The sequence below is a fragment of the Mesoplodon densirostris genome, chromosome 18 (assembly GCF_025265405.1).
Source record: "Mesoplodon densirostris isolate mMesDen1 chromosome 18, mMesDen1 primary haplotype, whole genome shotgun sequence".
NCBI classification, from domain to species: domain Eukaryota; kingdom Metazoa; phylum Chordata; class Mammalia; order Artiodactyla; family Ziphiidae; genus Mesoplodon; species Mesoplodon densirostris.
Window position 1 is genome coordinate 37,541,779 of NC_082678.1, and position 14,538 is coordinate 37,556,316.

General features: G+C 44.4%; 1 protein-coding gene and 1 long non-coding RNA gene across 2 annotated transcripts in view; one reads left to right on the top strand and one right to left on the bottom strand.

The window, feature by feature from the left end:
• Positions 1-14,538, bottom strand: part of LOC132479307 (uncharacterized) — a 50,630-nt gene that overhangs the window by 19,702 nt on the left and 16,390 nt on the right. The gene's annotated exons all lie outside the window — the stretch shown is intronic.
• On the top strand, positions 10,096-12,373 carry UBB (ubiquitin B). Its single transcript, XM_060082326.1, has 2 exons — positions 10,096-10,206; positions 11,091-12,373. The coding sequence occupies exon 2, from the start codon at positions 11,097-11,099 to the stop codon at positions 12,240-12,242; it is 1,146 nt and encodes a 381-aa protein (XP_059938309.1). The 5' UTR covers positions 10,096-10,206; positions 11,091-11,096; the 3' UTR covers positions 12,243-12,373.

Consider the following 14,538-nt stretch of genomic DNA (forward strand, 5'->3'; position numbering starts at 1 on the left):
CCTGGAGGAGATTACGATAATAGATTAGAAATCTGTTGCTATAAATACACAGCAATGAGAAATGACTGATATGAAGGCTGACTTAATATGTATGTCTGCTGCATTTTGAATGTGAGATAAGGAAATTCCTTTATGTATCAGAGACTGTAGTAAGTATCACAAGATGTACTAGTCAACCCTATGACAGCAAAATAGGGGCAAAGGGCTGCTTTCAAAACAGATCCCATAATAAATCTCATCTATGTTTAAATGTGACACAGCCAACAAAAATAACACATCAACTTAAAAAACCATCTGTGTCTTTTGTCCAGCTATTCTGTTCTTTCACTTGACAGCAAATATTAAACACAATAAATAAAAGTTTAAAATGTCACTTAAATCCTAGAATCAGTCTGGACCCTGAAAAACAAATTGGGAAACAGTCTATGGTAATCAGAAAAAGAAATGAAGAATAACTCCTTGAAGTCTAAGGAAATGGTGTTAAGATTAATTTACTTATCCAAGGATATAATAGCAACTATTGCCTAGTCATTTCTGGATACCTAATACAATTTTCTAACAGATTGAGAAATTGATACACTAAGCCTCAGTTTCTTGGTTCATTGACTAAGTTTGAGAATTCCCTAGAAAGGTATTGGGAAAAAAAGAAAATACCAGTCTTTCCAAGGGCAGCTCCCTTTTTTCCTTGGCAAAGGAAACCAAGCAAAAAGGCAAAGAGAAAGGTGTGGAAATGATATTTCTCAGCACCAAGTGCCCAGCGATTTGCCTAGATTTAAGACTCACCACAATCTGACAAGCTAGGAAGACACCTAGTCCACAATTTTTCTTTACAGATAGGGAAGTTAAAGGTTAAGAGTGGTGAGGGCCTTCCCTGGTGGTCCAGTGGTTAAGACTCTGCGATCCCAATGCAGGGGGTCCAGGTTCAATCCCTGGTCAGGGAACTAGACCCCACATGCATGCCGCAACTAAGATCCTGAGTGCCTCAACTAAGACCCGGTGCAGCCAAATAAATAAATAAATATTTTTTTCAAAAAGTGGCGAGTAAAATACACATAGTCATAGGACTGGTGTGAAATCAAGCTGGGAATCTGACACAGTCGTATTTGATTCCAAATCTCATGCTCTTGTTGCTGCAGCACACTGCCTTAGGTTCCTAAAAGGATTTACTGACAAATCTGACATAATTACCAAATTTTTAAATTAAATCACCAGTTATTTGTAGTGAGGTGGATGGACCTAGAGTCTGTCATATAGAGTGAAGTATGTCAGAAAGAAAAACAAATACCATATACTAACATATATATATGGAATCTAAAAAAAAAGAAAATGGTCTGATGAACATAGGGGCAGGACAGGAATAAAGACGCAGACGTAGAGAATGGACTTGAGGACACGGGGAGGGGGAAGGGTAAGCTGGGCCGAAGTGAGAGAGTAGCATTGACATTTATACACGACCAAACGTAAAACAGATAGCTAGTGGGAAGCAGCCACATAGCACAGGGAGATCAGCTCGGTGCTTTGTGACCACCTAGAGGAGTGGGATAGGGAGGGTGGGAGGGAGGGAGACGCAAGAGGGAGGGGATATGGGGATATATGTATAGGTAGAGCTGATTCACTTTGTTTATACAGCAGAAACTAACACACCATTGTAAAGCAATTATACTCCAATAAAGATGTTAAATAAATAAATAAATAAATAAATCACCAGGGGCTTCTCTGGTGGTGCAGTGGTTAAGAATCTGCCTGCCGATGCAGGGGACACAGGTTTGAGCCCTGGTCCGGGAAGATCCCACATGTCATGGAGCAACTAAGCCCGTGTGCCACAACTACCGAGCCTATGTGCCACAACTACTGAAGCCCTCGCACCCAGAGCCAGTGCTCTGCAACAAGAGAAGCCACTGCAATGAGAAGCCCACACACCCCAACGAAGAGTAGCCCCCGTTCGCCACAACTAGAGAAAGCCCGCACACAGCAACGAAGACCAAACACAACGAAAAATTTTAAAAATAAATTAAAAAAATAAATAAATAAATCACCAAACACTGCAAAGGCAATTTGTTTGTAGGAGCTAACCCAACATTCCTTTGCATCCTCACACCCTCCATCAGCAGCTAAAAGTCACCTTTCACTGCCTCATACAGGTTTTCCCAAGAGGCTCCTTCGAGCCTCACACCAACGGACCTCTTGTGGCCAAATCTACCAGATGTCAGACCTGCCTCAGGGGTGTCTCCCTCCCTATAGTCAAAACCCACCTGAAAACAAATAGGTTCATATTTATAAAGTAAACCGAAGGGGACTTTGTAAATCTTGTTTTCTAAAAAAAGTCTTCCCATCAGGTTGGCAAAATTTTAAGAGTCTGCCAATCCTAAGTGCTGCTGAAGATACAGAACTGTGGGAACTGTCCTACACTGCTGGAGGGAGTGCAAGTTAGAACAATCACTTGGAGAGCACTTTGGCAAAGTTTAGTAGAGTTTAAGATACATCCCACAATCCTATTCCTAGGTATATTTCCTAGAGACATTTTCACACATCCATACAAGAATATACATGAATGCTTTCATTGTTGGTGGGAATGTAAAATGATGCAGCTGCTATGGAAAACAGTATGGTAGTTTCTCAAACAATTAAAAACAGAATTACCATGAGATCCAGCAATTGCACTTCTGGGTAAATACCCAAAACATTTGAAAGCAGGGCCCCTCAAACAGATATTTGTACACCATGTTCATAGCAGCATTATTCACAACAGCCAAAAGATAGAAACAACCCAAGATCCATCAACAGATGAATGGATAAACAAAATGTGGTACAGGGACTTCCCTGGTGGTCCAGTGGGTAAGACTCCATGCTCGAAGGGGGCCCAGGTTCGATCCCTGTCGGGGAACTAGATCCCACATGCATGCCACAGCTAAGAGTTTGCACACCACTACTAAAAAAAAAAAAGATCCCATACGCCACAATGCCTGGCACAGCCTAGATAAATAAATAAATAAATATATATATATATATATATATATATATATATATATATATATATATATTTTTTAATGTGGTACATACATAGAATGGAATATTACTCAACTTTTAAAAGGAAGGAAATTCTGACATATGCTACAGCATGATGAACCTCGAGGACATTATGCTAAGTGAAATAATCCCGACACAGAAGAACAAATACTGTATGATTCCAGTTATATGCGGTACCTAGAGTAGGCAAATTCATAGGAACAGAAGGTAGAATGGTGGTTGCTAGGGACCAGGGGCAGGAGGGAATGGGGAGTTATTGGTTACTAGGTACAGTTTCAGTTTTGCAAGATGAAAAGAGTTCTGGAGATGGATGGTGGTGATGGCTGTTCAATAATGTGAATGTACTTAATGAACTGTATACATAAAATGGTTAAGATGGAAATTTTATGTGTCTTTTACCACAATTCTTAAAAATAAATAAATGTAAAATAAAATTTTAAAATGCTTTTAGCAGCTTTGTTTGTAACTGTGAAAACTAGGAATACCTTAATGTTAAACTGTGATATGTTCACATAGCAGAATACTATATAGCAGCTAAGGCAGTTGAACTAGATTTATCAACACAGCTAAATCACAAAAACAATATTAAAAAAGGGAAGTTGTAGAATGATATGTGGAGTATGACATCATTTACATAAAGTCTAAAAACAGGTGTCGTAGTCCATTCAGGCTGCTCTAAAAGAATATCACAGACTGGGTGGCTTATAAACAACAGAAATGTATCCGTCACAGTTCTGGAGGCTGGGAAGGCCAACATTAAGGTGCTGGCAGATTCAGTGTCTGGTGAAGGCCCACTTCCTGTGTCCTCACATGGGGCAAAGGGGCTCTCTGGGATCTTTTATAAGGGCACTAACCCCATTTTTGAGGGCTCTGCTCTCATGGCCTAATCACTCCCAAAGGCCCCACTTCCAAATACCATCACATTGGGGATTAGGTTTCAACACATGAATTCTGGGGGGTCACAGTCAATCTATACCAACATGTAATATTTACGGAAGCATAAATTTATATTATTAGTCTTAAAAGGTTCCTGGGGTTGATAAACATTGAATTCAGCAATGTGTTACCTTCAGGAAGAGAAAGAAAAAATTGTTATTGGAAAGGGAAGAGTTTAAAAAACATACAAACAACTAACATAGATCCATACAAGTCCAGCCAACTGAGTTCTGACAAAGGTGCAAAAGTAATTCAATGGAGGAAAGATAGTGTTTCCATGGAGAAACTGGAGGAATTGGACATCCAAAAGTGAAAAAATGAACCTCAACTTAAACCTCAAAATGAATCATAGATTTACATGTAGAAAAAACACAGGAGAATGGGACTTCCCTGGCAGTCCAGTGGTTAGGACTCCACGCATAGGATCCTGCATGCCATGCCTCTCAGCCAAAACAACAACAATAACAACAACAAACAAATCTATGCTAAAATGATAAGGAAAATAATTTAAAAAAAAAACACAGAAGAAAATCTTTCGGATCTAGGGCTGGGTGAAGAGCTCTTAGACATGACACCAAAAGCACAATCCATTAAAGAAAGAAAAGGAACAATAAATTGGACTTCATCAAAATTTTTAAATTTTGCTCTGTGAAAGATGCTGTTAAGAGGAAAAAACAGAGAACTGGGGAACTGCAGGCCTTAGAAGGTTTACAGAGCAGATGCAAACAAGGTAGAAAGACAGCTAGACAGGCAAGAGGTTGGGACCTGAGAGTTGAATACTGGGGTTTAAGAAAGCACAGTTCAGTCAGTTTCCGGTGATGTCAAGGTTCTTTGCTTAGGTAAAATGGAGGTGATTGTGGAAGAGATCAGGTAAGCGTTATAAGATAGGGTGTTGAGACGTCATCAAAATAACAAACTTATATTTCAAAAGACACCATCAAGAAAGTGAAAAGATAGGACTTCCCTAGCGGTCCAGTGGTTAAGAGTCCATGCTTCCAATGCAAGGGGCGCGGGTTCAATCCCTGGTTGAGGAACTAAGATTCCACATGCTGTGTGGCGTGGCCAAAAAAAAAAAAAAAGTTAAAAGACAACTTATAAAATGGAGGAAAATATCTGTATTTTCTTCTAAGAATTTGTGAATTTGTATCTAGAACACATAAAGAACTCTCAAAACTCAATAGTAAAAGGGCAAACAATCCAATTACAAAATGGGCAAAAGACATGAACAGACATTTCAGCAAAAACGATATCCACATGGCAAATAAGCACATGAAAATATGTTTAACATCATCAATCATTAGGGAAATGCAAATTAAATCTATGATGAAATATCACTACACAAGTATTAGGTAGCTAAAATAAAAAATAGTGACTATACCAAATGCTGTGAGGATGCAAAGAAACTGCATCTCCCAGACACTGGCGGTGGGAGAGTAAATAATACAGCCCCTCTGGAAAATAGCTTAGCAGTTTCTTAAAAACGTAACCATATACATACCATACAACCCAGCAATTACAGTACTGAGCATTCATCCCAGGGAAATGAAAACATACGTTCACACAAAAATGTACATGAATGATCATAGAAGCTTGTGCTAAAAAGGAAACAAGGGACTTCCCTAGCGGTCCACTGGTTAAGACTCCACACTTCCACTGCAGCAGGTGTGGGTTCAATCGCTGGTCAGGGAAGTGAGATCCCGCATGCTGCACAGTGTGGCCAAAAATAAAAAACAGAAAAATAAAAAATTTAAAAGGAGACAAAATGCCCCCAATGGAGTCACACATGTTAGGCCCCAGGGCAGCAAACCAAGACTTAATACCTAACCCAACTGCAGTTCCAAGCTTCCCCGGGAATGTGACCTTTAACCAGACAACGTGGAATGTCCTAGTTAACACTGGGAGGTAATCCGTGGGTACACCCCTTCCCTTCCCCTTAGGAGGGCATCCTCGCCTAAAACAAGGTACTCTTTGTTAATTCTTTCCTTTTTTCTGCTTCCTCTCTGGCTTTAAAAACCTCTCCTTGGGACTTCCCTGGCAGTCCAATGGTTAAGACTCAGCACTTCCACCGCAGGGGGCACGGGTCTGATCCCTGGTCAGGGAACTAAGGTCCCCCATGCCGCGCGGCTACAGAGCTCCTTTCTATTGCTAGGTGGGATGCTGCCTGATTCACAAATTGTTGAATAAAGCCATTACTCAGTTGAATTTTTGTTGCTTAAGCCTTGTAATAGCCAAAAATTGGAAGCATCCCAAAAATCCATCTGTAGGTGAATGATTAAACCAACTGTGGGACACATATACCACAGAATGCTACTCAGCAACAAAAAGGAATGAACTATGAATATATATTCAACAATCTGGATGAATTTTAGACGAAAGCTAATGTCAAAAAGTTACACACCATATGATTCCATTTATGTAACATTCTCAAAATGACAAAATTATCCAGGTGCAGAACAGATTAATGATTGCCTGGGCTTGGGGGAAAGGGGTGGGAGAAGCTTGTGACCAACCATAAAGCGGTATCAAGAGTTTATCCTCGTGGTGATGAAAACAGCTCTGTATCTTGACCGTGGTGGGGGTGACATGAATCTACTACCCATGTGATAAAACTGCACACAACTACGCACACACACAAAAGCGCACGTAAAACTGCTGAAGTCTGAATAAAGGTCTGTGCGTTGTACCGGTGTTAATTTCTTGGTTTTGATATTGTACTACAGTTGTGTAAGATGTTACCACTGGGGGAAAATGGGTGAAGGGTACATTGAGACTTCTCTGATATTTTTGCAACTTCCTGTGAATCTGTAATTATTTTAAAGTAAAAAATAAATCATTAAGGAAATGCAAATTGAAGTCACAAGGAGATATCTTACACCCGTGAGGACAGCCACCATTTTTTTTTTTTTTTAAGTAACAAATGTTGTTGAAGGAAGTGGAACAATCGTGGCTGTGCCTTTTTGGGTGGGCATGTAAAATGGTGCAACCGCTGTGGAAAACAGTATGGAGGCTCCTCGAAAACTTAAAAATTTTGTCACATTAAGATCCAGCAATCCCACCTCCGAGTGTCTGTCCACAAGAACTAAAAAGCAGGGTCTTAAAAAGAGATATCTGCACACATGTATGCATCGCAGCAGTTCATTATTCGTAACAGCCAAGAGGTGAAAGCAATCCAATATATCGATAGACAGATGAATGGATAGACAAAATGTGTTCTATACACGCAATGGAATACTAGTCAGCCTTAAAAAAGAAGGAAATTTTGAAGGCTCAGCAGCCATGGCTCACGGGCCCAGCCGCTCCACGGCATGTGGGATCTTCCCAGACCGGGGCACGAACCCGTGTCCCCTGAATCGGCAGGCGGACTCTCAACCACTGCGCCACCAGGGAAGCCCGAGTACCTATTTTTAAATGGACAGATTTTTGTAATTTTGAGGCCCAGTGTAAAGACAACTTAGAATTTTGCTCTGTGTTCATTTGGGCATTCAATATCAAAGTTTCTAACTCGGTGGTAAGAAATTAGGAATTAGTCTCATAATTCTGTTGAGATAAATTGCCAAACAAGGAAATGACAAACTGCAGACTAACTCCATACTTTAAATATCAGCTGATAATGTCAAGAAAACAATTGTGAATTTATAATTGGAAACATAGTTTTCTCACAGATTTTTATTAAAAGACATCTAGCTAAGTAAAACATCACTTTGAATCTCAGAATCAAATCCTCTTCGTTTTTTTCAAAGGAACTGCCTAGGCAAAAACTATTTGCCTATGGATGTTAAGTAAATACTGTCTTTCTGTTTTATATTTTGTGTCTAAGGCTGTTACAATTGTTTGTTTGGGTTTTTTTTTTCCCCAGTTAAACAAAAGGGAAACTGCACCTCACTGAACAAACATTTATTGAGCACAATACCAAGTACTGTGCTAGATTTCCAAATTCCTGATTTGGGGGAATTTGCCCGTCTAGTCTTTAATTTGTTTACCAATTACCTTTTACAATTTATCACCAGAAATGATGCTATTATTAAAAGTTTTATTTATAAACAGGTCATAAAAAATTCATCTTGCTTTTATTATACAAGGAAGGCACAGGCCTCCTTTCTGAAAACAGTTTGCTGTGTTGAGGTTACCAAATGCCCTTCGGTAAAACATTAAACCAGGAAGCTGTATAACTAACTTATTTCTGGCAACTGCTAGAATTCCCATCCAAGTCATCATATCAAACCATGAGATCTCCATTCTAGATCATTCTACCAATTCACATGTATGACTCAGGAGGAGCTGCGATTTGGTGAAACAAGCTCAGACTACTCACTGTCAGCTTAACGAAAATGAAAATTCATACTTTGCACAATAAACGTTTTATCAACTACCTCCCAATCCAAATGATCTTAAAGAAACTTTATTTCCATCTCCTATTACTCCTGTAAGTAGATCTTACCAAGTTTTAATAAATTCAGAGCTGTCTAGGCGTTAACGCATAAACCTGTCACATTGCAGCTCCACCGACACAGTCTTAATGTTAAGCTTAGAGATGTCATTTAATGACTAACGACCTTTTCTAAGTGACAGCTGGCCAGTTGGTACTCATGTGCACATCGTTACACCACCTCTTAACTTAGGGAGGCTGCTATTACGTGACAAACAGCCGGTCGCATGTTTGTTTACGCCTCCACCTGCATGACTTAGACGCGGGGCTGCGGGGCTCCGGATCCAAACACGCCTGCCTTACTCACGTTCCCTGGGTTATCTCCCTGCGGACGAGCGGCCATACCCACCGTGCGCGGAAACCAGTCCGAGCTGGTTAGGCCCACCTTTACTGTCGCGTGCACAACCAACACATTGATGGGACACTAAAAATACTAGTTATTTCTCGTACATGGATTCTCTGTCTCTCCAAGTGGGTTTTCGGCTCCCTAATCCACATTCCCTCTCTTTCCCCACCAGAGTCTGGACAAACTGCTAGGAGGGAAAGGGATGTGCAGTTTTGGTCGGTGCCAGATCTAAGCACGGCCGCCGGGTCACCTGGAGGGTGATGGGGCGGGGACCCCCCCGCGTTGGGGTAGGGGGAGAGCGGGGCCTCCATGATGCGGAAGAGGGAGGGAGCCTTCGCAGTGTGCGTTGGGGTGGGGATCGTGGGGGGCGGGGGGTCCTCCGCGGTGGGGGGGATCCTCCGCGGTGGGGGGATGGGGAGTGGGGGAGGCCTCGCCGGGGGAGAGGCTGGGGGGAGGGGTGCTCCGCGATGAGAGAGCTCGGGAGGAACCTCCACGGTATGGGGTGGGAGCGGGGGGGCTCCGCGGTGGAGGAAGGGTCCTCCTTGGTAGGGGGAGAAACCGGGGCTCAGCAGAGAGTCCACCGACAGTCTAGATTTCATCTCCTCAGAGCACGACCAAAGCACCCTAACTGTAAAGCGTGACTAAAGCTCCGCAACGCAGATCCAGACAAGAACAAAAATAAAAACAGGGCAGTGTGAGGGGGGCTTATGCTTCAGAGCAGACACCGGGAAAAACTACTGCGGGCCCCTCTGCCCAGCGCCTGGGCACCTCCAGACCGGGACCGGGCGCCCTTCTCAGGAAAGTCACCGCGGAGCCCGCTGTGTCCCAACCAAAGCCCTGAAAACACGACATGTAAGGAGTCGGAGTCCTGGAGGAAGGAGCGATGACCCCCTCCTCCACCCCGGTCGGAAGTACGCTTCTCTCTCAAAGGCGCCGCTCTGCCGCGCACGCGCACTCAGTTACTAAGCAACGTCGGTGCCGAACCACTCCAGCCGGAGCCCAGCAACAGCCGACCCGCCGCGCTCTCCACCAATAAGCGCCGGCCTCGCCTCACACGCCCCACCAATCAGAGCCGGCGCCGCAAGGAAGTTTCCAGAGCTTTCGAGCAAGGTCCCCTTAACTCGAATTCATCCGCCCGATAATTTTCCTACATTTTCCTAAAGGAGGAGAAGGATCACCTGGAAGAAAGGTGAGCTGATTTGTTAGGATCCTTTGCTCGGCTCTAAGCAATTTAGGGCTCAGTCGAAGGGCCTAACTGCGTCGCGGGAGGTGGGGCCGAGCGAACTACTTTCAGCGGCGCACGGACACGGCGCCTACGTAAGAGTGATAAGTGACGCAACAGACGTTGCATAAATTTCGGCCCCGCCGAATCGGAGCGGTCAGAGGCGATTGGCACTGTTGGGTTTGGCTGCGTTGCAGTGGAGGTGACTCGGCGTCGTTGAATTCGGAGTATCTTTGGATTCGCTCACAGGTACTGGCCCACGGTCTACGAGCGCTGGGAGAACTGGAGAGGGGGGCGTCCGTGAGGGTGAGCGGGCGGGGGCTCGGAGGCCGCGGGGAGGGGTGGGGGAGGGGAGGCGAGGTGACGCGGCGCCGGCCTTTCCGGAAGAGCGGGCCTTGTTTACGGGTCGGGAGCGGGGCGGTTGGCGCGCGAGCCCGTAGAGGCCAACGGATACTTAACCGATGGAGATTCCAACGTGTCTGTTCGTGGGGGGGAAGGTGGAAGAGAGGTAGTCGGCTGGGGCTTCTGGAAAGGTTTTAATTTGAATCCCGACGTGGAGAAGGTGTCGTACCGTACCTCCGTCTAACCGGGATTTTTATTTTAATGCCGCCATGATACTAGGTTTGGGGGAAATTGGGGCGGGGGCATTTTAGCGAAATATCTGCAGCAGTTAAGGGAGAAAGAGCTGGATGTAATCTCAGCACTTTCGATTCTCCATCCTGTTTGAGTTGCCGTCTTGACTCAGGAATTTTGTGTTCAGTGACTGACTTAACGGTTAGTCTAGTAATTGGGGGAGGTTTGTGAGAGTCATTAACGCAGTTAAGAATAATAAAGGGCCTCCCTGGTGGCGCAGTGGTTGAGAGTCCGCCTGCCGATGCAGGGGACACGGGTTCGTGCCCCGATCCCGGAGGATCCCACATGCCGCGGAGTGGCTGGGCCCGCGAGCCATGGCCGCGGAGCCTGTGTGTCCGGAGCCTGTGCTCCGCAACGGGAGAGGCCACAGCAGTGAGAGGCCCGCGTACAGCAAAAAAAAAAAAAAAAAAAAAAGAATAATAAACTGTTCGTTGTAAAATTGATTAGCTATGAAAGCAGTAAAAAATCCTGAGGTGAAATACTAACGTTTTACTTTGTAGGTCAAAATGCAGATCTTCGTGAAGACCCTGACCGGCAAGACCATCACCCTGGAGGTGGAGCCCAGTGACACCATCGAGAACGTGAAGGCCAAGATCCAGGATAAGGAAGGCATCCCCCCTGACCAGCAGAGGCTCATCTTTGCAGGCAAACAGCTGGAAGATGGCCGCACTCTTTCTGATTACAACATCCAGAAAGAGTCCACCCTGCACCTGGTCCTCCGTCTGAGGGGTGGCATGCAGATCTTCGTGAAGACCCTGACCGGCAAGACCATCACTCTGGAGGTGGAGCCCAGTGACACCATTGAGAACGTGAAGGCCAAGATCCAGGATAAAGAAGGCATCCCCCCTGACCAGCAGAGGCTCATCTTTGCAGGCAAACAGCTGGAAGATGGCCGCACTCTTTCTGATTACAACATCCAGAAAGAGTCCACCCTGCACCTGGTTCTCCGTCTGAGGGGTGGCATGCAGATCTTCGTGAAGACCCTGACCGGCAAGACGATCACCCTGGAGGTGGAGCCCAGTGACACCATCGAGAATGTGAAGGCCAAGATCCAGGATAAAGAGGGCATCCCCCCTGACCAGCAGAGGCTCATCTTTGCAGGCAAACAGCTGGAAGATGGCCGCACTCTTTCTGATTACAACATCCAGAAAGAGTCCACCCTGCACCTGGTCCTCCGTCTGAGGGGTGGTATGCAGATCTTCGTGAAGACCCTGACTGGCAAGACCATCACCCTGGAGGTGGAGCCCAGTGACACCATCGAGAATGTGAAGGCCAAGATCCAGGATAAGGAGGGCATCCCCCCTGACCAGCAGAGGCTCATCTTTGCAGGCAAACAGCTGGAAGATGGCCGCACTCTTTCTGATTACAATATCCAGAAAGAGTCCACCCTGCACCTGGTCCTCCGTCTGAGGGGTGGCATGCAGATCTTCGTGAAGACCCTGACCGGCAAGACCATCACCCTGGAGGTGGAACCCAGTGACACCATCGAGAATGTGAAGGCCAAGATCCAGGATAAGGAGGGCATCCCCCCTGACCAGCAGAGGCTCATCTTTGCAGGCAAACAGCTGGAAGATGGCCGCACTCTTTCTGATTACAACATCCAGAAAGAGTCCACCCTGCACCTGGTCCTCCGTCTGAGGGGTGGCTGTTAATTATTCAGTCTTGCATTCATAATGCCCAATAATGGCATCACACTGCATTCTAGCTATTTGCCCCAATTTAAGATAGTTTCAGTAATAGCTAAACTTGTTCAAAATATTAATAAAGGTTTTGTTGCATGGTAGCATATTTGGTGTGTGTTGTCCTGAAATTATGTGGTGATGGTGGGGACTCTTAACTGGTTAAAGTGGTGTTCAAAGAAAGCATTTAACTTGAGGTCAGTATGACCAAAATTAAGTCACTTGACTTTGATAAACATTGGGTGTGCCAAGGTGTAGGGACTTTGTCCTTTGTTCAAGATCATTTACAAGTTAGAATTTTGGTGTCATTAAAACCATTTCAGAGTGTAAAAATTTAAAACTATTGAATATGGAGGCATATTGAGAGTAAGCAAATTTGCCTGTGTGCCTCCACCTCAGATGGTGGTCCAGGCTGCTCAGTTGTGCTTTCAATCTCGTGATTATTTGTTGACTATCCTTGTGGTTTTTTTTCCTAGTGCATTACATTTAAGTGCTCAGCCTTAGATAATGATACAGAATCCTAATTCTGCTTTATGTGAACTGAGCCAAGAACCAAGTGGAGCCCTAGTCAACAAAGGTGGAGAGAAAAATTGCTTGAAAATTCCTGAGTTAAAAGGGTATATATATTAGGGCTTCCCTGGTGGCTCAGTGGTTGAGAATCTGCCTGCTAATGCAGGGGACACGGGTTCGAGCCCTGATCTGGGAAGATCCCACATGCCACGGAGCATCCAGGCCCGTGAGCCACAACTACTGAGCCTGCGTGTCTGGAGCCTGTGCTCTGCAACAAGTGAGGCCCGCGCACCGCGATGAAGAGCGGCCCCCGCTTGCCACAACTAGAGAAAGCCCTGACACAGAAGCGAAGACCCAGCACAGCAAAAATAAATAAACTCCTACCCCCAACATCTTAAAAAAAAAAAAAAAAAGGTATACTAACCTAAGGCAACTTGCTGACTTGGGCGTGTTAGGCAGCAAATTAAGATGGTTCCTAACATAATTGGTTCCTAATGACTAACAGCTTTGCCTCACTGTAAGGATAAGATTGCTCCAGTAAAAGAGATTCTCTGATTCAGGTCGTGGTAAGAATCTTGTCTAAGCCCTACACAAGCAGTTTTTGTGCTGCCATACCAATTATCACTAGGCAGTATTTTTCCAATACTGATAGAAAACTGAGGGAGTAAGAATCTTTGGGCACAAGATACTCTTATTTTTTAATTTATTTTTTTTTATGATACTTTTAAGTTCTCAACCTTTTTCCCCTTCACAGTCGACTCGCTGTAATGTAACTTCAGTGGTCGGTCTCAACTTGGGACAAAACAGTGGTGAGGGGAGGGACGTGCAAGTAAGGGGGGAGGAGTTGGAAGCCCTCCCGGTTATCTCAATTTTGCACTAGTTGATAAAGATTTGTTCATGTGTCTCAAGCCAAGAGAGTTCTCAGTCGTATCACCTACTCATCTCAATGTTCCTTGTCCAGTTAGCTTCTCATCCAACTGTCAGGGAAATAGTTCTTCTGGTACTAAAGCTGGTGTAACCACAAGAGCAATGTTAGGGGTAAGAATCACTCAGAGGTGTGTTATAAAAATGTAGAAAGCCAAGCATCATGTCTAGAAATACACCATTGATAACTCCGGGTGTACCTGAGAAGTGCTTGGTGCATAATTTTAGGAACTCTGCCCTAGCAGTAGCTTTTCTTAAACTTCTGTCCTAGAAATACTAAATTGGAATACTTACCTGGTTTTCTTGGTTAAGTTCGTCACGAGGTAGCTCTTAATTTTAGACTGTTAATGCTTCAACTCCTTGGAGTGGTAAAAACGGGGGCCAGAAAGGGAGGAAACTGCTTATATTAAACCATTAAAAGTGGTAATGAAACATCAAGCCTTTAAAAAGCCTTCCTTAGACTTAAGGGAACACATATTCACTGTCAGATTGGAAGGTTATATCCTTCCCAGTCCCAGTGTTTTGACTTGCTCAAGGCCTGGTTTTTGTTACAGGCAAACCAAGGACTGGAATCCAAGTGTCAACTCTGACATAGCTCAGAAAATTCATGAAGTTTTATTAGGTTCCTTGCCCCTCAAACTGCTGCTTGCAGGATGGGTGTTTTGCTGAATATTTAATAATTTAGGCCTTTTGCAGTAAAGCTGGGTTTTGAGGATTCAAAGTTCTTCCCTACACGTTACACTTAATAAACCTGAAAAATCATTTCACCTGAGTAAGTGAAGACTAGTGTTGGTTTGGGCGATAGGACTTGCACAATTGTATTGGCCTTTCTCCC